This window comes from Bos indicus, chromosome 24, assembly GCF_029378745.1.
Source record: "Bos indicus isolate NIAB-ARS_2022 breed Sahiwal x Tharparkar chromosome 24, NIAB-ARS_B.indTharparkar_mat_pri_1.0, whole genome shotgun sequence".
In the NCBI taxonomy this organism is placed as follows: domain Eukaryota; kingdom Metazoa; phylum Chordata; class Mammalia; order Artiodactyla; family Bovidae; genus Bos; species Bos indicus.
Window position 1 is genome coordinate 61,616,752 of NC_091783.1, and position 18,747 is coordinate 61,635,498.

An 18,747-nucleotide genomic window follows, 5' to 3' on the forward strand; every position below is an offset into this window, starting at 1 on the left:
TCATGACGTACTCTGCATATAAGGTAAATAAGCAGGGTGACAATATACAGCCTTGACGTACTCCTTTTCCTGTTTGAAACTACTCTGTTGTTCCATGTCCAGTTCTAACTGTTGCTTCCTGACCTGCATATACATTTCTCAAGAGGCAGGTCAGGTGGTCTGGTATTCCTATCTCTTTCAGAATTTTCCCCAGTTTCTTGTGATCCACACAGTCAAAGGCTTTGGCATAGTCAATAAAGCAGAAATAGATGTTTTTCTGGAACTCTCTTACTTTTTTGATGATCCAATGGATGTTGAGAATTTGATCTCTGGTTCCTCTGCCTTTTCTAAAACCAGCTTGAACATCTGGAAGTTCATGGTTCACATATTGCTGAAGCCTGGCTTGGAGAATTGTGAGCATTACTTTACTAGTGTGTGAGATGACTGCAATTGTGTGGTAGTTTGAGCATTCTTTAGCATTGCCTTTCTTTGGGATTGGAATGAAATCTGACCTTTTCCAGTCCTGTGGCCACTGCTGAGTTTTCCAAATTTGCTGACATATTGAGTGCAGTACTTTCACAGCATCATCATTCAGGATTTGAAATAGCTCAACTGGAATTCCATCACCTCCACTAGCTTTGTTCATAGTGATGCTTCCTAAGTCCCACTTGACTTCACATTCCAGGATGTTTGGCTCTAGGTCAGTGATCACACCATTGTGATTATCTTGGTTGTGAAGATCTTTTTTTTTAGTTCTTCCGTGTATTCTTGCCACCTCTTCTTAATATCTTCTGCTTCTGTTAGGTTCATACCATTTCTGTCCTTTATCGAGCCCATCTTTGCATGAAATGTTCCCTTGGTATCTCTAATTTTCTTGAAGAGGTCTCTGGTCTTTCCCATTCTGTTGTTTTCCTCAATCTCTTTGCACTGATCGCTGAGGAAGCCTTTCTTATCTCTCCTTGCTATTCTTTGGAACTCTGCATTCAGATGCTTATATCTTTCCTCTTCTCCTTTGCTTTTCATTTCTCTTCTTTTCACAGCTATATGTAAGGCCTCCCCAGACAGCCATTTTGCTTTTTTGCATTTGTTTTTCATGGGGATGGTCTTGATTCCTGTGTCCTGTACAATGTCACGAACCTCAGTCCATAGTTCATCAGGCACTCTATCAGATCTAGTCCCTTAAATCTATTTCTCACTTCCACTGTATAGTCATAAGGGATTTGACATAGGTCATACCTGAATGGTCTAGTGGTTTTCCCTACTTTCTTCAATTTAAGCCTGAATTTGGCAATAAGGAGTTCATGGTCTGAGCCACAGTCGGCTCCTGGTCTTGTTTTTGCTGACTGTATAGAGCTTCTCCATCTCTGGCTGCAAGAATATAATCAATCTGATTTTGGTGTTGACCATCTGGTGATGTCCATGTGTAGAGTCTTCTCTTGTGTTGTTGGAAGAGGGTGTTTGCTATGACCAGTGCGTTCTCTTGGCAAAACTCTGTTAGCCTTTGCCCTGCTTCATTCTGTACTCCAAGGCCAAGTCTGCCTGTTACTCCAGGTATTGCTTGACTTCCTACTTTTGCATTCCAGTCCCCTATAATGAAAAGGACATCTTTTTTGGGTGTTAGTTCTAAAAGGTCTTGTAGGTCTTCATAGAACCATTCAGCTTCAGCTTCTTCAGCGTTACTGGTTGGGGCATAGCCTTGGATTACTGTGATATTGAATGGTTTGCCCTGGAAATGAACAGAGATCATTTTGTCGTTTTTGAGATTGCATCCAAGTACTGCATTTCGAACTCTTTTGTTGACTATGATGGCTACTCCATTTCTTCTAAGGGATTCTTGCCCACAGTAGTAGATATAATGGTCATCTGAGTTAAATTCACCCATTCCAGTCCATTTTAGTTCGCTGATTCCTAGAATGTCGACGTTCACTCTTGCCATCTCCTGTTTGACCACTTCCAATTTGCCTTCATTCATGGACCTGACATTCCAGGTTCCTATGCAATATTGCTCTTTACAGCATCGGACCTTGCTTCTATCACCAGTCATATCCACAACTGGGTATTCTTTTTGCTTTGGCTCCATCCCCAACCAACACCTGGGGAGTTCCTGTTTCAGTATCCTATCATTGTGCCTTTTCATACTGTTCATGGGGTTCTCAAAGTAAGAACACTGAAGTGGTTTGCCCTTCCCTTCTCCAGTGGACCACATTCTGTCAGACCTCTCCACCATGACCCGCCCGTCTTGGGTTGCCCCACGGGCATGGCTTAGTTTCATTGAGTTAGACCAGGCTGTGGTCCGTGTGATTAGATTGACTAGTTTTCTGTGATTATGGTTTCAGTTTGTCTGCCCTCTGTTGCCCTCTCGCAACACTTATCATCTTACTTGAGTTTCTCTTACCTTGGGCGTGGGGTGTCTCTTCATGGCTGCTCCAGCAAAGTGCAGCCACTGCTCCTTACGTTGGACGAGGGGTATCTCCTCACCACCGCCCCTCCTGACCTTGAATGTGGAGTGGCTCCTCTTGGCTCTCCTGCGCCTGCATAGCCACCGCTCCTTGGACGTGGGGTTGCTCCTCTGGGCCGCTGTCCCTGGCAGGCCTGAGATTTCCTGGAACTAAGGAAGTGGCTCTTAGATTTCCCCCACCCCCGCCTTTATCCCTGCGCTTTTCAGCAATTTGATTTTGATGTGCCTCAGTTAAGCTTTTTCACTTGCTTTTGCTTGCTATTTGTTGAGCTTCTGGTATCTGTAAGTTTGTCATTTTCTCCAGATTTGAAATATTTTTATCTATTAATTCTTCAAAACGTTTTTCTGCCTGTCTCTTTTCTCTTCTGAAGACTCCAGTTCCCTGTGTGTTAGGCTGCCTGAAGTCATCTCCCCACTTATTAATGCCCTGGCTTTTCATTTCTCCCACAGGTGTTTGTCCGTTTTGGAGAGTGTATGGGACACAGGCACCCTTCATGGAAGCAGTCTAAGTGGAGAGACTGCAGGTCTCTGGAGTGCCTGTGCGGCTCTCCTCCCGCCAATGCACACGTTTCCTTTACTTTTCCCAGTGTTTTGGTTGTGACTCCGTTTTTGCTCCTTGTGGAAGTTTTCCTTAATAAGCATTTTGTGAAAGAACGTGGACATACGCATTCATAATCTGGTGTTATTCCCTGTGCCTCTTACACTCTTTCAGTGCTATTTAAAAATAAAATCTTCAGCAGAAGAGAGTGGGGGAAAGCCATGAAGCATAAATATGTGCTTATCATTTTTCTTCACTTATAAAAATTGGTTGATGTAAATTAGCTGGGGTTTAGTTTTGTTGTTGTTCAGTCACTGAGTCATGTCCAGCTCTTTGCCACATCATGGACTGCAGCACACCAGGCTCCTCCTCTTTGTTTTCTGAAGTTTGCTCACATTCATGTCCATTGAGTTGGTGATGCTATCTAACCATTTCATCTTCTGACACCTGCTTCTCCATTTGCCTTCAGTCTTTCCCAGCATCAGGGTCTTTTCTAATCAGTTGGCTCTTCATATCAAGTAGCCAAAGTATTACCTATTCTTAATCTACTCAGAGTCACGAAGAAAGAGACAAGACTGGATTAGGCGAATGGGAGAAGAGCCACAGCTGGGTTGGGCATGGAGAAGAAAAGATGAGTTGACTCAGCACAGAAGCGTTTTTCTTTGCAGGTTGTGTGTGGCAGCCCTGTCGGTGAATAACTTCTGCGATAACCAGGAGGCCCTGTACGGTGTGTTTGACGGAGACCGCAACGTGGAGGTGCCCTACCTGCTCCAGTGCACCATGAGCGACATTCTGGCAGAGGAGCTGCAGAAAACGAGGGACGGGGAGGAGTGCATGGTCAACACGTTCATCGTTATGCAGAGGTAGAGCTTCCGGCACTGCTGCGGCTTCATGCTGGTTCCCGGTCACGCTGTAAAAGGCCAGGAGTGAAGGCATTCTCCCTGTGTTGTGTGTGTGTGTGTGTGTGTGTTTGTGTGTCTGTGTGTGTGTGTGTGTCTGTGTATGTGTACATATGTATCTGTGTATGTGTACATCTGTGTGTGTGTGTGTGTCTCTGTGTGTGTGTCTTTGTGTGTGTGTGTGTCTGTGTATTTCTGTGTGTGTATGTTTGTGTCTGTGTGCCTGTGTGTGTGTGTCTGTGTATGTGTGTGTATGTGTCTCTGTGTGTGTCTCTCTGTGTGTGTGTGTCTGTGTCTGTATATGTGTCTGTATGTGTGTGTTTTTGTGTGTGTGTGTCTGTGTGTGTGTGTGTGTCTGTGTGTATCTGTGTGTGTGTCTGTGTGTGTGTGTCTGTGTGTGTGTCTATGTGTGTGTCTCTGTGTGTGTATGTTTGTCTCTGTGTGCCTGTGTGTGTGTCTCTGTGTGTGTGTGTCTGTGTGTGTGTCTCTGTGTGTGTCTCTGTGTGTGTATGTTTGTATCTGTGTGCCTGTGTGTGTCTCTGTGTGTGGGTGTTTCTGTGTGTGTGTTTATGTGTGTGTGTCTGTGTCTGTGTGTGTCTCTGTGTGTGTGTGTGTGTCTCTGTGTGTGTGTGTCTTTGTGTGTGTCTCTGAGTGTGTGTGTGTCTGTGTGTGTGTCTTTGTGTGTCTCTGTGTGTGGGTGTCTCTGTGTGTTTGTGTGTCTCTCTGTGTGTCTGTGTGTATGTGTCTGTATCTGTGTGTGTCTGTGTGTGTGTGTGTCTCTGTGTGTGTGTGTGTGTGTCTCTGTGTGTCTGTGTCTGTATGTGTGTGTCTTTGTGTGTCTGTGTGTGGGTGTCTCTGTGTGTGTGTTGTGTGTGTGTGTCTGTGTATGTGTATGTGTGTGTCTTTGTGTGTGTCTGTGTCTGTATCTGTGTGTCTCTGTGTGTGTGTGTCTGTGTGTGTGTCTATGTGTGTGTCTCTGTGTGTGTATGTTTGTATCTGTGTGCCTGTGTGTGTCTGTGTGTGTGTGTGTTTCTGTGTGTGGGTGTTTCTGTGTGTGTGTTTCTGTGTGTGTGTCTCTGTCTGTGTGTGTCTGTGTGTGTGTGTGTCTGTCTGTGTGTGTGTGTGTGTCTTTGTGTCTCTGAGTGTGTGTGTGTCTGTGTGTGTGTCTTTGTGTGTGTCTTTGTGTGTCTCTGTGTGTGTGGGTGTCTCTGTGTGTTTATGTGTGTGTGTTTGTGTGTCTCTCTGTGTGTCTGTGTGTATGTGTCTGTATCTGTGTGTGTCTTTGTGTGTGTGTGTGTCTCTGTGTGTGTGTGTGTCTGTGTGTGTGTCTGTGTCTGTATGTGTGTGTCTTTGTGTGTCTGTGTGTGGGTGTCTCTGTGTGTGTGTTGTGTGTGTGTGTCTGTGTATGTGTATGTGTGTGTCTTTGTGTGTGTCTGTGTCTGTATCTGTGTGTGTCTTTGTGTGTGTGTGTGTGTTCGTGCACATGTGCATGCATCTGCTCAGTCATGTCCAACTCTTTGCAACTCCATGGACTGTACAGCCCACCAGGCTCCTCTGTCCATAGGATTTTCCAGCAAAAATACTGAAGTGGGTTACCATTTCCTTCTCCAGGGGATCTTCCCAACCCAGGGATCGAACCCACGTCTCCTGCATCTTCTACATTGGCAGGCGGGTTCTTTACCACTGAGCCACCTGGGAAGCCCTGTTCAAGACAGTGTTACTAGAAGAATCATAGGCCTTTCCCTAGAGATTCTGGTCACCGTGGAAGTTGTAGAATGTTGTTTCTAACTCTGAGGGCTGAATGTCATAAGCATTCCCACGTTCAAAGCCTTGCTCGCTCTTTGTCACTTTAAAGGCTTTGTAGGTTGTGAAGGACGTGCCTGTTGGTATTGTACTACAAACACTTGATCCTGTGGGACCAGGAAGCAGAGAGTGCCTAAAAGGTCATGGGAACAGTGACGATCTTCTCTGCTTCTCTTCTTTTTCTCTCCCTTGATAATCTGCCAGAGGAAATATCTTTGTGGCAGGGCTAGAAAAAGTGTCCGCTGAGGAATGCTGCCCCAGAGAAGCCTTGACAGCTCCCCCAGGCATGAGGACTCCTGAAGAGCTCAGTAGATGCGGCCCAGTGAGGTTCTTCGCCGCAGCTCACCTCGGTGGGCGTGTGCAGTTAATAATCGACGCTGATAACAGCTAATATTTAGTGAGCCCTTAATATAAACCAGTCATTGTTCTAAATGCCTTAATGCTGAGAGGCATAAGACAGGGACGTCTGTCTGTACATCTGTCTCCTTTTCTGTTTTGACCACCATCTTGTTTCAGAAAAAAGGAAGCACATGTTATACACACACACCCTTCACACACCCTTCACACACCCTTCACACACCCTTCACACACCCTTCACACAGCCCAAACAGGCCTCCTTTTTATGGGCCTCAGGCACTGGGTCAGCATTAAGAACTTGAGACTCTCAAACCCTGGTCACTGGCTGCACTTCTCCCAGATACAGCCCGAGTCCCGGCTTGGCTGGAGGAGTCATGGCCTCGGACAGCAGGGAAGCCATGCTGCCTTGGTGGAGCCTGGAGCCCATGGCCTAGACGTGCCCGAGCTGGGGTCCAGAGACCCCTGCTGTCCACCCGTCTCCGTGTCGCTTCCCGCCTCGTCTTCCCTGTGGGTTAGCGGGGTGTGGGGCATGTGCAGTGCTCACGGTCCTCGCGAGAAGCCCGTGTCCTCTCTGCCGATGTCTGATTCCTGCGATCAGGCTGCCCTTGCTACTGTCCCTGGTGCCCCTGGCCTGACCTACAGGGTCTGCCCTCGTGAACAGCAGGGTCTGTCCGTCTGGACCTTCCTGCTCCTGTTGTGCCCAGGTCAGTCTGGAGGCTCCGCCAGCCTCGGGCCTTGCCACCAGAGGTCTGAGCGCCTTTTGATTGCCAACACTTGCAGGTGCCTTGTGTATTCAGTGAGCTCTTTGGAGCTCCTCCTTAGACGGTCTTTCCTGTAAACATTTGAGGATGGACCTCCTTTGTCCGGAGAGTCGCACTGTGTAGGACAAGAGCATGAATGACCCAGTGCGGGAAGGCTCCTGCCCGTAGGCAGCGTGTGAGAGAGGGGCGATCGGCCGCTCCGATGCATCGGGGGTGTTCACGCCTGCTCCTGTGCAGTGGTTCCCCCTCCCACCCTCTCGGGAGCAGAGGGTGAGGGAGACGCGGCCGCCCCTGTTGGTTTTGGCCGCGCTCAGACGGGCGCCCCAGGCCACGCCGAGCCGGGTGAGGGTTCTTCATCCCTTAGCGGCTCCTCAGGCTTTCCGTGGGAGCAGGCCCCGCCCAGCTGGGAGCAGGCCTTGCGTGTGTGCCCCTGTGTGCGTCCAGTTTCACGGGCTCCCCTGAGCTTGGCGCGGCCTGCTTTGGGGAAGGCACCGAGTGGAGCCCCGAGCTCTGCTTCCCTGTCCCGTGTGGCCATCTGGCGGTGGTGTGGGTTCTCAGCCCCATCTCTTTATTCCAGGAAACTGGGCACAGCTGGGCAGAAGCTCGGAGGCGCTGCTGTCCTTTGTCACATCAGGCACGACCCTGTGGACCCTGGAGGACCCTTCACCCTGACCTCCGCCAATGTGGGCAAGTGCCAGACGGTGCTGTGTCGGAACGGCAAGCCGCTGCCCCTCTCCAGGTCGTATGTCATGAGCTGCGAGGAGGAGCTGCGGAGAATCAAGCGGCACAAGGCCATCGTCACCGAGGTGAGGGTCGTCTTCCTCAGGTTGTGGGGGGACTGGGAGGAGGCCGCGGAACTGGCCGGGGAGCATCTCCCTCGGCGTTCTGTAGATGCCAAAGCTGATCCAAGATTCCAGATCCGAATCCACAGCATCTGAGTAGACTTGTGCAGAATACAGAACAGGGCCCGGCGGCCTCTCCACGTCAGGGCCAGGCAGTCACCCCGTCCCATCCTCGGGGCGCCCACAGGGGGCTGAGACCTGGCGGCCTCTCCGCGTCAGGGCTGGGTGGTCACCCCGTCTCATCCTCGGGGCACCCACAGGGGGCTCAGGCCCGGCGGCCTCTCCACGTCAGGGCTGGGCGGTAACCCCATCTCATCCTCGGGGCACCCACAGGGGGCTTGGGCCTGGCGGCCTCTCCGCGTCAGGCCAAGCGGTCATCCTGGCTGTTCTTCAGGGGGCTCAGGCCCTGCAGCCTCTCCGCATCAGGCTGGGCAGTCACCCCGTCCCATCCTCGGGGCACCTACAGGGGGCTCGGGCCCTGCAGCCTCTCCGCGTCGGGCCGAGCGGTCATCCTGGCTGTTCCTCAGGGCACCCACAGTGGGGCTCAGGCCATGCGGCCCCTCTCCGTCAGGCTGGGCGGTCACCCCGTCTTATCCTCAGGGCACCCACAGGGTGCTCAGGCCATGCGGCCCCTCTGCGTCAGGCCGGGCAGTCACCCCGTCTTATCCTCGGGGCACCCAGTGGGGCTCAGGCCTGGCAGCCTCTGCACATCAGAGCCAGATGGTCACCCCGTCTCCTCCTCGGGGCGCCCACAGGGGGCTCAGGCCCTGCAGCCTCTCCTCATCAGGCTGGGCGGTCACCCCGTCCCCTCCTTGGGGCACCCACAGGGGGCTCAGGCCTGCAGAGGTCACACTGCCTGCCCTTCTCTCCTCCTGGCTCTGGGGCCTGCGGGCTGTCACCTTTCAACCTCGGCGCCTTGGTTTCCTCCTGGGTAAAGTGGGCCTGGTGAGGTGTCTGTCTGGCCTCTCAAGGCCAGTGTACGTATCAGTGTAAATTAACTAGTTGTTGATTCAGTTCATGCCTCCTGCTGCACTCAGATAAGGCAGTGAGTGGTTCTCAACCGGGGGCCATTCCCCCATCAACACCATGGACACGTGATAGTGTCCGAGGACATCTCTGTTGTCACAACTGGGGTGGAGAGCGTGCGTTTGGCACGTAGCCAGTAGAAGCCAGTATGTGTGCGTGTGTGTCAGTCGCTCAGTCTTGTCTGTTTGTGACTCCACGGAGTGTAGCCCGCCAGGCTCCTCTGTCTCTGGGATTCTCCAGGAGTGGGTTGCCATTTCCTTCTCCAGCAGATCTTTCCGACCCAGGGATCAAACCCTGGTCTCCCCCCACATTGCAGGTGGATTCTTTACCGTCTGAGCCACCAGGGAAGCCCAGGTAGAAGCCAGGGACGCTGCTGAGCATCCCATGGTGTGGGGCGGCCCCTCTGAGTCTCCATGGTGTGGGGGTGCAGGGCGGCCCCTCTGAGTCTCCATGGTGTAGGGGTGCAGGGCGGCCCCTCTGAGCCTCCACGGTGTGGGGCGGCCCCACCGCACAGTCTTTGGCCCAAAAGGTCCAAGTGCCGCTGCTGAGAAAGGCCGTCGGGCTGCAGCACAGCCTCCAGAACGGGCTGGAAGAGCTGGACTCCGTTCACATGTTCATCCTGCAGTGTGGGTCCCCTCTGTGTGCCTGAAACGGATGGGCGCTGTCGATGTGATTCCCGTGTAGACACATGTCTGCCCACAGGAGGTGTCCAGTCTCGTCTCGTCAGTAAAGCCTGAGGAGCGGTGTGATGCCCGGGTGGACAGTGGTGGAGGTCTGCAATCAGCAGAGAGAGACTGACTCCGGGAAGGCTCCGCCCAGGGCCATGAGGAAGACAACTCAGGATCTCCCGTGGGAGTCTGGGAAACGAGTCTGCCTCTCGATTCCCATCCCCTTCCTGTTCTAAGAGCAGGGAGGACTAAAGTGAACACTAGACACCATGTAGGGAGCAAAGAGTCTCAGATGGGACTGAGTTAAATTATTAACTGTGTATTGAGTTCCGTGCTCAACAGTACACGGTGCAGAGATTATTTCCGCTGAAGAACTTGAATCAAGAACCAAGCAGCTACACCGTGGCTCCTCGCTCCAGCCTCGGAGTAAAAGCTTTTTACTAGCAAAGGGTCTGAAACTTTGGTTCATGGTTCAGATTGTGGGAACCCAGCTGGACTGAAGCGGGAGGCGGCATCATCATCTCCATTTGCTGCCAGGAAAGTCAGCTCAGGAATTTCGGGAGCCGCCTTTCTCCTTGAATAAGTGTCTGCCTCTCCAAACACTTCACTTCTCCCCACCTAGTCTTACGTGATTTGTTTCAGCCTCCTTCAGGTTAAAGCTCCGCCCACTTTTGGACCTTCCCACGCCATCGCCTGCTGGTTGCTGGGCTGTGGGCAGTGGTCTGAGATGGGGGCCATCACGCTGAATCGCACCTGCCTAGGAGGGTCTGCTGCCCCCCGGGTGGCTCAGCAGGCCCTTCCTCCCTGGACCCCTGTGCGTTCCCAGAGATGCTGATCAGCCCTTGTTGCTGACTCAGCCAGATGATGGTGTGCTTTGGAACGGACAGGTCCCAACACAGGGAATGCATGAAGCGCTTTCCACGTGTCCCTCCTGCTCCCTGCTGGCCCCAGGCTTCTGCCCCGGGTTCTGATGACAGGTGGCCGGGAGCCCCTCACAGGAGGTGGACAGGCCTGCAGGGCGGGCAGGCCCCGGAGCTTCCCCCAGGCAGGAGCCCCGCCCCCAACTCTCGGTGGTAACGTCTGCTTGGCAACCCCTCTCTTTCCAGGACGGCAAAGTGAACGGAGTGACCGAGTCCACACGCATCCTGGGCTACACCTTCCTGCACCCCAGCGTGGTGCCCCGCCCACACGTGCAGTCCGTGGCCTTAAGCCCCCAGGACGAGTTCTTCATCCTGGGCAGCAAGGGGCTGTGGGACAGCCTGTCCGTGGAGGAGGCCGTGGACGCCGTGCGCAGCGTGCCGGATGCGCTGGCCGCCGCTAAGAAGCTCTGCACCCTGGCGCAGAGCTACGGCTGCCGCGAGAGCGTGAGCGCGGTGGTCGTGCAGCTCAGCGTTCCCGAAGACAGCTTCTGCTGCTGTGAACTGGCCGCCCTGCCGCCGCCCAGCCCCGGCGTCTTCGCGCCCGCCGCCGGTGTGGCCGTCCGGGAGCGGCCGGCCGACGGGCTGGGCGCGCCGTCCTCCAGCAGTGGGCTGGCTTCTGAGATGAGCAGCGAGCTGTCCACATCGGAGATGAGCAGTGAGGTGGGCTCCACGGCCTCGGACGAGCCGCCGCCGCCGGGCCCGCTGGGCGAGGGTAGCCCCGCCGGCCCCGGCGAGCCCCGCTGCGCGCTGCACCCTGGGGGCGCGCCCAGCGCCTTCCAGCGGCAGCTGTCCAGCGCCACCTTCTCTAGCGCTTTCTCGGACAACGGGTTGGACAGCGACGATGAGGAGCCCATCGAGGGCGTGTTCAGCAACGGCAGCCGCGTGGAGGTGGCAGCGGACATCCACTGCGGCCGCGCCAGGGACGGGGAGCGCCGGCGGCCGCCGGAGGCCGCCGACGAGGGCGTGGGCGCCGCGGAGGACGAGCCGGGCGCGTCGCGGCGCGTGGACGGGGCCGCGGGGACCATGGGGCGCCGGCGGGGAAACGGCTCTGTGGCCCCCCAGGAGCGCAGCCACAACGTGATCGAGGTGGCCGCCGACGCGCCGCTGCGCAGGCCGGGCGGGTACTTCGCGGCCCCAGCGCAGCCGGACCCCGACGACCAGCTCATCATCCCCCCGGAGCTGGAGGAGGAGGTGAAGGAAATGATGAAGCAGCGGCCGCCCGCGCCGCCGCGCCCGGGCCCCGCGGAACCGGCGGACTGCAGCTGCGACACGCCGCTCTGACCCGCCCGGGCCCCGCAGACCGGGCCGCCCGCTGGCCACACGCCTCCGCCTTCCGCAGGCGCCCCTTCTGTTGGCAGTTTAAAAAATAATAATTACCACTTTTCTTCTAGTGATGCTCTACCCATATGATTTCAATCTGTTAACCTCTTCCCCTAACATATCAGATGTGTAAAGACAAAAAACAAAAGGTTTAATATATTACAGAGAAACAGTTAATGTAATGTTTTTTAAAATGGCTTTTTTGTTCTCTGTGTGGAAGGCAAGGCAGGTTGCCAGTGCTAAATGATTTAATAATATTGTAATTCTGTATTTCTTTGTGGGGGGAAGACGTTTTCTTGTTTTCTGTTTTTTTGTTTTGTTTTGTTTTGTCTTGAAAACAATAGACATTTGTAGAATATGGAGACTAACTCCTAGGAGTTGTTTTACTCTGTCAGGTGACTGAAGTCACTGGGATTCACTAATTTTCTCTGAGAGAACCGTTGATTGAGAAATTTCTATTGTAAATAGCTCCGTGTTGTATAGTGATGCTTCGGAAGTTTTGTAGCTTTGGCGTGAGGGACACAGACTGAACAGCTGACTCCCCTCCATCCCCGCACCCACACGGTCCCCCGGCAGTGTGCCTGAGCCCTGCTGAGGGCACTGCCTTCAGATGAGTGGATCTTAGCCACTGGAAGGGACCTGGCCCCAGGGGCCGCTGACCCTCTCCTCCTCTCCTGTTCCCACCAGCCCCTTTTGCAGACACTTTTTAATTGTGTTCCTTACTGCTGCCACAATCAGCATGATTGTGTAGCGTTCAGTTAGATCCTTTACATACCGAGAGTTATATTAAAGCAGAATGCACAAATGAACATGTCATAATTTTGGTATAATAAATACAAAATTTACAAGTCCTGGACCCATCTGCTTTTGTCTGGGGAGCCAGGTGTGTCTTGCAGATGATCACGCCCAGCTTGGGTTTGGAATGAATGCATGTGCCTTTGGGGTTATCTGGTGCTTCCGTCTTTTTTTTTTTTTCTTTTGAAGAGAAAATAACCAAACAAGTTAAACTACCTTGAATGAAAGTAGTGAAATCCACCCTATAGTTAACAATATGTGTAGCTGGTTTACAGCGTTTCTATTTCTGGTTGTTACTGTGTAGAATAGGTATTAAAAAGGGGTAAGGTGGCATAGAGGAGATCCCAGGAAAATCCCACAAAGCCAAGTTTATTTCCCTTTCTCTCAGGGGCCCCTCAATCATGTGAACCAGTTTTTAGTCAATCTTTTTTTTTTTAATTGGATATAGTTGTTCTTTTTTATATTGGAGTGTAGTTGATTAACAGTGCACATACAGAGTGAAAATCCAGAGCCGACTGCTGCACTCCCCACCCCTCTGCGAGTGTGCCGTGGGGTCCTCTAGGGGGTCCCGCGCTCCTGCTGGCTGCCTGGCCCCACTTACAAATGGCACTGTCCCACTCTGCACCTGTGACCGTGTGTCGCGTCCCAGTCTGCACCTGTGACCGTGTGTCACGTCCCAGTCTGCACCTGTGACCCGTGTGTCACGTCCCACTCTGCACCTGTGACCGTGTGTCGCGTCCCACTGCACCTGTGACCGTGTGTCGCGTCCCACTCTGCACCTGTGACCGTGTGTCGCGTCCTAGTGCACCTGTGACCGTGTGTCACGTCCCACTGCACCTGTGACCGTGTGTCGCGTCCCAGTCTGCACCTGTGACCCGTGTGTCGCGTCCCACTCTGCACCTGTGACCGTGTGTCGCGTCCCAGTCTGCACCTCTGACCCGTGTGTCGCGTCCCACTGCACCTGTGACCGTGTGTCGCGTCCCAGTCTGCACCTGTGACCGTGTGTCGCGTCCCACTCTGCACCTGTGACCCGTGTGTCACGTCCCACTCTGCACCTGTGACCGTGTGTCGCGTCCCACTCTGCACCTGTGACCCGTGTGTCGCGTCCCACTCTGCACCTGTGACCGTGTGTCGCGTCCCACTCTGCACCTGTGACCCGTGTGTCGCGTCCCACTCTGCACCTGTGACCGTGTGTCGCGTCCCACTCTGCACCTGTGACCCGTGTGTCGTGTCCCAGTGCACCTGTGACCGTGTGTCGCGTCCCACTCTGCACCTGTGACCGTGTGTCACGTCCCACTCTGCACCTGTGACCGTGTGTCACATCCCAGTCTGCACCTGTGACCGTGTGTTGGAGACGCTCTGGGTCTTCGCCACGCCTCATGTGGACCAGCTTTGCAGGTAGAACGATTTCCCTCCTGCAGGTCTGCCCTCCAGAGGGGTACCTGGCAGGTTCAGTGACGGGACGCAGCAACTAGTCTCTCGTGTAGACTCCGTAATGGGCTGTCCGTCCCCTCTCTGGGTGGCCAGATGAGTGGACCGCTCCTTGTCTTGGGGATGCCGTTCTTCACTCCACGGCAGGCTTCTTGTACACTGTGCGCTGTGCAAACCACCAAGACTGGAAGAAGATGGAGCTCATCTCAGCCCCATAAGTGCGGTTCCCAGGTGGCGCTCGTGGTTAAGAACCCACCTGCCATGCAGGAGACATATAGACATGGGCTCCATCCCTGGGTCGGGAAGATTCCCTGGAGGAGGGTATGGCAACCCACGCCAGTGTTCTAACCTGGAGAATCCCATGGACAGAGGAGTCTGGTGGGCTACAGCCCACAGGTCACAAAGAGTCGGACACGACTGAAGCGAGTCGACTTGGCACACGCACAGCCCCACGAGGGATCAGTGACCAAGAGCGGAGACCCAGGCAGGGCTCTGCTCTAAGCCCGGAGCGAGGCCGGCTCGGGACCCTGCGCCCGGGGCTCCACTCTGGACCTGGAGTGAGGCCAGCTCAGGACCCTGTGCCCTGCCTGCTTACCGGCACCCAGCCCACCCGTCTTCCCGCTGCTCCGGGCGGATCTGAGCAGACCCGGAAGGCTCAGCACTCTCACCTCATGCCTCAGTCCCTCCAGAAGTTCCAGGTGCTGTCTGACTCCTTGGTGTGGAACCCCCTGCGGGCGGGGCTCATCGGTCGCCTTGTGTGGCCCCCGCCCCAGACAGACCATGTGGACCCCATCCTTCCACAGCTCACCCCCAGAGAAGCCCACTTCCGCCCTGAGCAGGGCCAGCACAGGCAGCATGACCTGGGGGTCCATGGAGGATGCCCGGCAGCTGCTTGTGCCAGAGGCGGCCGCTGGGACCAGCGAGGCTGCACCCAACCTCTGCAGCTGACGGGGCGATGGGGCGTGGGCGTGGCTGTTTCCCCAAGACCTGCAGCTCGGGGCACGCTTGCTTCTAGTTCATTATCCCAGCAAGTCCCACTGTCCACTCGCCCCATGTAAAGAACTCTGGAGATGAAGGACAAGACTTCACCCTTGGGGAGCGTGGGGCCAATAGTGAGTGAAAGAGGCCGGTGGGCACAGGGCTCTTGCTCGGCCTCCTTGCTCTTCCCTGGAGCTGCCTGAGGGGCCTTCACTGCAGCCCATTGAGGTGAAAGTGAAGTCGCTCAGTCGTGTCCCAACCCTGCAACCCCATGGACTGAACCCCCCAGGCTCCTTCCTCATCCATGGGATTCCCCAGGCAAGAGCACTGGCACTGAGTGGGTTGCCATGACCTCCTCCAGGGATCTTCCCAACACAGGGATCGAACCCAGGTCTCCTGCGTCGCAGGCGGATTCTTTACCCTCTGAGCCACCAGGGAAGCTCACCGAGGTAGCATCTAATGTACCATATGTAGAGCTGCTCATAAAGCTGGAAAGTGCTTAGTATTTGGAGATTCCCCAAAGCCACGGGATCTGCAGGGTGAGTGTGAGGGACACGGGCTCCCCCTGCCCCCCCAACTCCCTCCTCCTCTGGGAAGGCCAGAGGATTGGGAAGGGATGCAGAGCTCCAGCGAGGCCGGGGCCTTGCTGACACACTCAGAGCCCCCATGAGGACCCTGGGAGTCTCAGGTGTGGGCTCAGCTGCAGGCTGCCCCCGGGTGTGCCCGCCATGGCTTCCCAGACGGCCCCGGGTGCCCTAACACCCAACCGTCTGACCCGGGATGGTGCCATGGCGTCCCCTAAGGCACAGGGGTCCTGATGCCCAACTCATCAGACCTGGCTTTTCTCGATGGCTTTGTCACAGCGCCACCTGCTGGTGAGATGAGATCTGGGTGGAAACGGGCATGACTCCCTTCTTTCTCCATCTTTCACTCTTCCAGGACAAACAGATTCTGTCACTCCTAGACCTGAGACAGAAAGCACTCCCAAGCACTATCGAGTAGTCAGAGAAGCCACGTTAAGCCATGTTACTGTTCCCCCTGGAGTTCTGCTCTGTCAGGTGGAACTGTTGACTGGTTCCTGTGATGGGCACTGTTTTTTTCTGGGAAACCAACGTGCAGACATATCGAGGTGTAACAGGAATCATGGCATTGACCTGGGAGAGAGGAAGTCAGTCTCCAGCGTCCATCTAATCCTCTGTTCCTCATAGTGGAGAAAGGGCTTCCCTGATGGCTCAGCTGGTAAAGAATCTGCCTGCAGTGCAGGAGACCTGGGTTCCATCCCTGGGTTGGGAAGATCCCCTGCGACGGGAACGATACCTACTCGAGTATTCTGGCCTGGAGAATCCCGTGGACTGTACAGTCCATGAGGTCACAAAGAGTCAGACACGACTGAGCGACTTTCACTTTCATAGTGAAAAATAAAAACTGTAATACACTTTGGATCTAATAGGACTGTACCTGAGAGTCAGCTCATTACTGACACTGCCGAGTAGGGAGATAAAGAACAATTCCCATGCAAACCTCATCAGAAGGCATTTTGGATTCCCACGGACATGTCAGGAAATAGAATTTTTGTAAAACATGAGGGTTATGGTATCTGCCCTCCCTACCTCCCCATGGTCAAACCAGGCAATTTGTAGACAGACAGTAGCATGTTATGTAAGTGGAAGTGTTGTCTTATTGTAAATGAACACCTAAGGGTGATCAGAGAAAACATAATTGGGACACAGCAAAAATGCTTTTTTAAATTAAAATCTAGAGAGAAAACAAAAAACTCCTAGAGAAACATCTGTTGGAACTGTTACAGGAGGAAGGGATGAAGTAATGGTACAAAAGGCAGGTTTTCTCATTTCTTGCCACTGAATTTCATTTTCTTTCAGTTTATCCCACAAAAGGCATTTTGGGCAAATGAATCTACACTCGCCTTATTTCACTGTTGCTGTTGACCTGTCGTGAACCGACTCCTACCGCTGCAGAGTCGGAAAATCGCTGTAAAGGTTGTCCCCCATCCCAGCCTTACCAAAATTGCAGCCAAGTTCAGACTTAGCTTGGCAAATCCATCACCCTGATCGGTAACAAAGTTGGAACTCCATCGAGCAGACGAAGCTCTGGGCGATGACAGGAAGTGCCGCAGACCACCCCGTGCTCAGCCCTGGGCCCCGAATGGGGGACTGGGGTGCCCAGGTGGCCATCTGACGCCCTGCGGTTGTGGTCTCAGCCAGTTGAGGGTGATTTCGGGCCCTGCGTGTTGCGCACTGCCTTCCAGAGGACTGAAGCTGAACCCTCCATGGCAGAACAGGGGCTTAGGGGGCCCCAGGCGGCTTTCCATCTCCCGGCCGTGTGGTCGCGTAGGAAGCCACACTCCCTGCGTTAAGACACACACACAAGCGCTACTTTTGTTGGGTTCCAGTTCATCATGCTTTCGTTTTCTTCTAGATCAGAAGCATGATGCTTTATTCTGTCCAAACAGGAATGGCAGAACCTGGAGAATCCTCTCCGTCTGCCTGTGACTAGAGCTGCTCCCATTGCGATTCCTCTCTTTTTCTAAAGCCACGGAAGTAAAACTGGCTTCAGACTGAATTTCAAATACTTTCTAGTCATTGCTTTGGTCTTATTCTAATAAACTGAACTTCCCCCTAATTCATGCTCTTATCTATTTGGAGGAAAGTTGAAATGGCAGCTCAGATCATTTCCCAAATGGGGCACCTCCAGCTGTTGTCTTTTCCTGAACTGGTTTACAGGTCATTTGCTTTTCTGCGTCTTTAGGAAAACTGCTTTGCAGTTAACATTTAGAGGTTCTTGAGTCAGTTTTACATGTAAAAGAAATTGCCATGTCAGCCAGGAATGAACTGTGCACACAAAACGAAGTCTCTTGTTAGTTGGATGGTCAATACATCTTAAGAACTCTTCGAATACTGCTTTCCCTAGAGCAGCTCAGGTTTATGATGGCTCACTGAGAAGTGTCCCACCCCGGGTATCCTAAGCATAGTCACTCACATCTTTTCCTCAGAAGATGAAACCACCCTCTGTCTCAGGTAAACCCACAGGACTTTTTCCCCTAGAAACCTCATTAAGCATGTATAACAATGCTGTCTGCATATCATTTGTGTATACTCTTCCTGTAAACGTTTTTAGGAGTCCTCCACTTTTCAAATTTAAAAGTCTCATCACAGCACTAGCCTGGCAGTCCCCTGGTTGAGAGTCTACGCGTCCACTGTAGGGGCATGAGTTAGGGTTAGGGTTAGGGTTAGGGTTAGCGATGCCTAGGCGGTGAGCTAAGGTCCTGCACGCAGCGTGTCACAGTCAAAAAAACCATGGCGTTCCTTGGATTATAAGCTGTTGGGTTTTGTTTTTTTTCTCCTTTTCCGTTGTCAATACACGCTTTGAAGGATGAGATACTGTGTACTGGGGGAGGAAAAGGCAGTGGGCAGGCAGCCTGAGCCCACCAGCGTGCCTGCGTGGCAGCCTTCTCGATACCGGAAGCCGGGTTGAGCACCGGGGAGCAGGAATGACCCGAGAAAATGACCCGGGAGCCCGCCCAGTGCGCACCCCTGAGCAGAGTCTAAACCGTCTGCAGATGGGCTTCTGTGCTTTCTTGCTGGGCCTCCAGACAGACCTGCTTGGTCGAGCGCCTACAGGCAGAGGTTGAGCCTCACTCTGAGCAGAAGCGCCGGGGTGGCCAGAGTGCAGGGAGAGGACCACGGGAGTGAGGAATAAACCACGTTTTGAAAGATGCGTAGAATGCAGGGGCGGGTGGGCAGTCAGGGCAAAGACTTGCTCCTGGTCTGAGTCCACCCCCGGCTCAGAGCTCTCTCAGCCCCGCCCTGTGCGGAGCTTCTCCGTCCTCCTTCAGGGGTTTCTGCCCTGGATCCCGTGCCATAACACCAATGACTTCCCACCTCTAGGTCACAAAGGAGGCCCACGCGCCATCAGCGGCTTCTCATCAACGCCCTGCTCGTCTGCCTGCTTTCC

The 18,747-nt window shown here is 53.8% G+C and overlaps 1 protein-coding gene across 4 annotated transcripts in view; it reads left to right on the top strand.

Moving 5' to 3' along the window:
• Positions 1 to 12,421, top strand: part of PHLPP1 (PH domain and leucine rich repeat protein phosphatase 1) — a 222,743-nt gene extending 210,322 nt beyond the window's left edge. For all 4 annotated transcript variants that reach the window (XM_070779151.1, XM_070779152.1, XM_070779150.1 and 1 more), the window contains 3 exons: positions 3,644 to 3,838; positions 7,373 to 7,601; positions 10,438 to 12,421. In XM_070779151.1, coding sequence (XP_070635252.1) covers positions 3,644 to 3,838; positions 7,373 to 7,601; positions 10,438 to 11,532 — 1,519 coding nt within the window. In that variant the 3' untranslated portion in view covers positions 11,533 to 12,421. The remainder of the gene's footprint in view (positions 1 to 3,643; positions 3,839 to 7,372; positions 7,602 to 10,437) is intronic.
• The last annotated feature ends 6,326 nt before the right edge of the window (positions 12,422 to 18,747 follow it).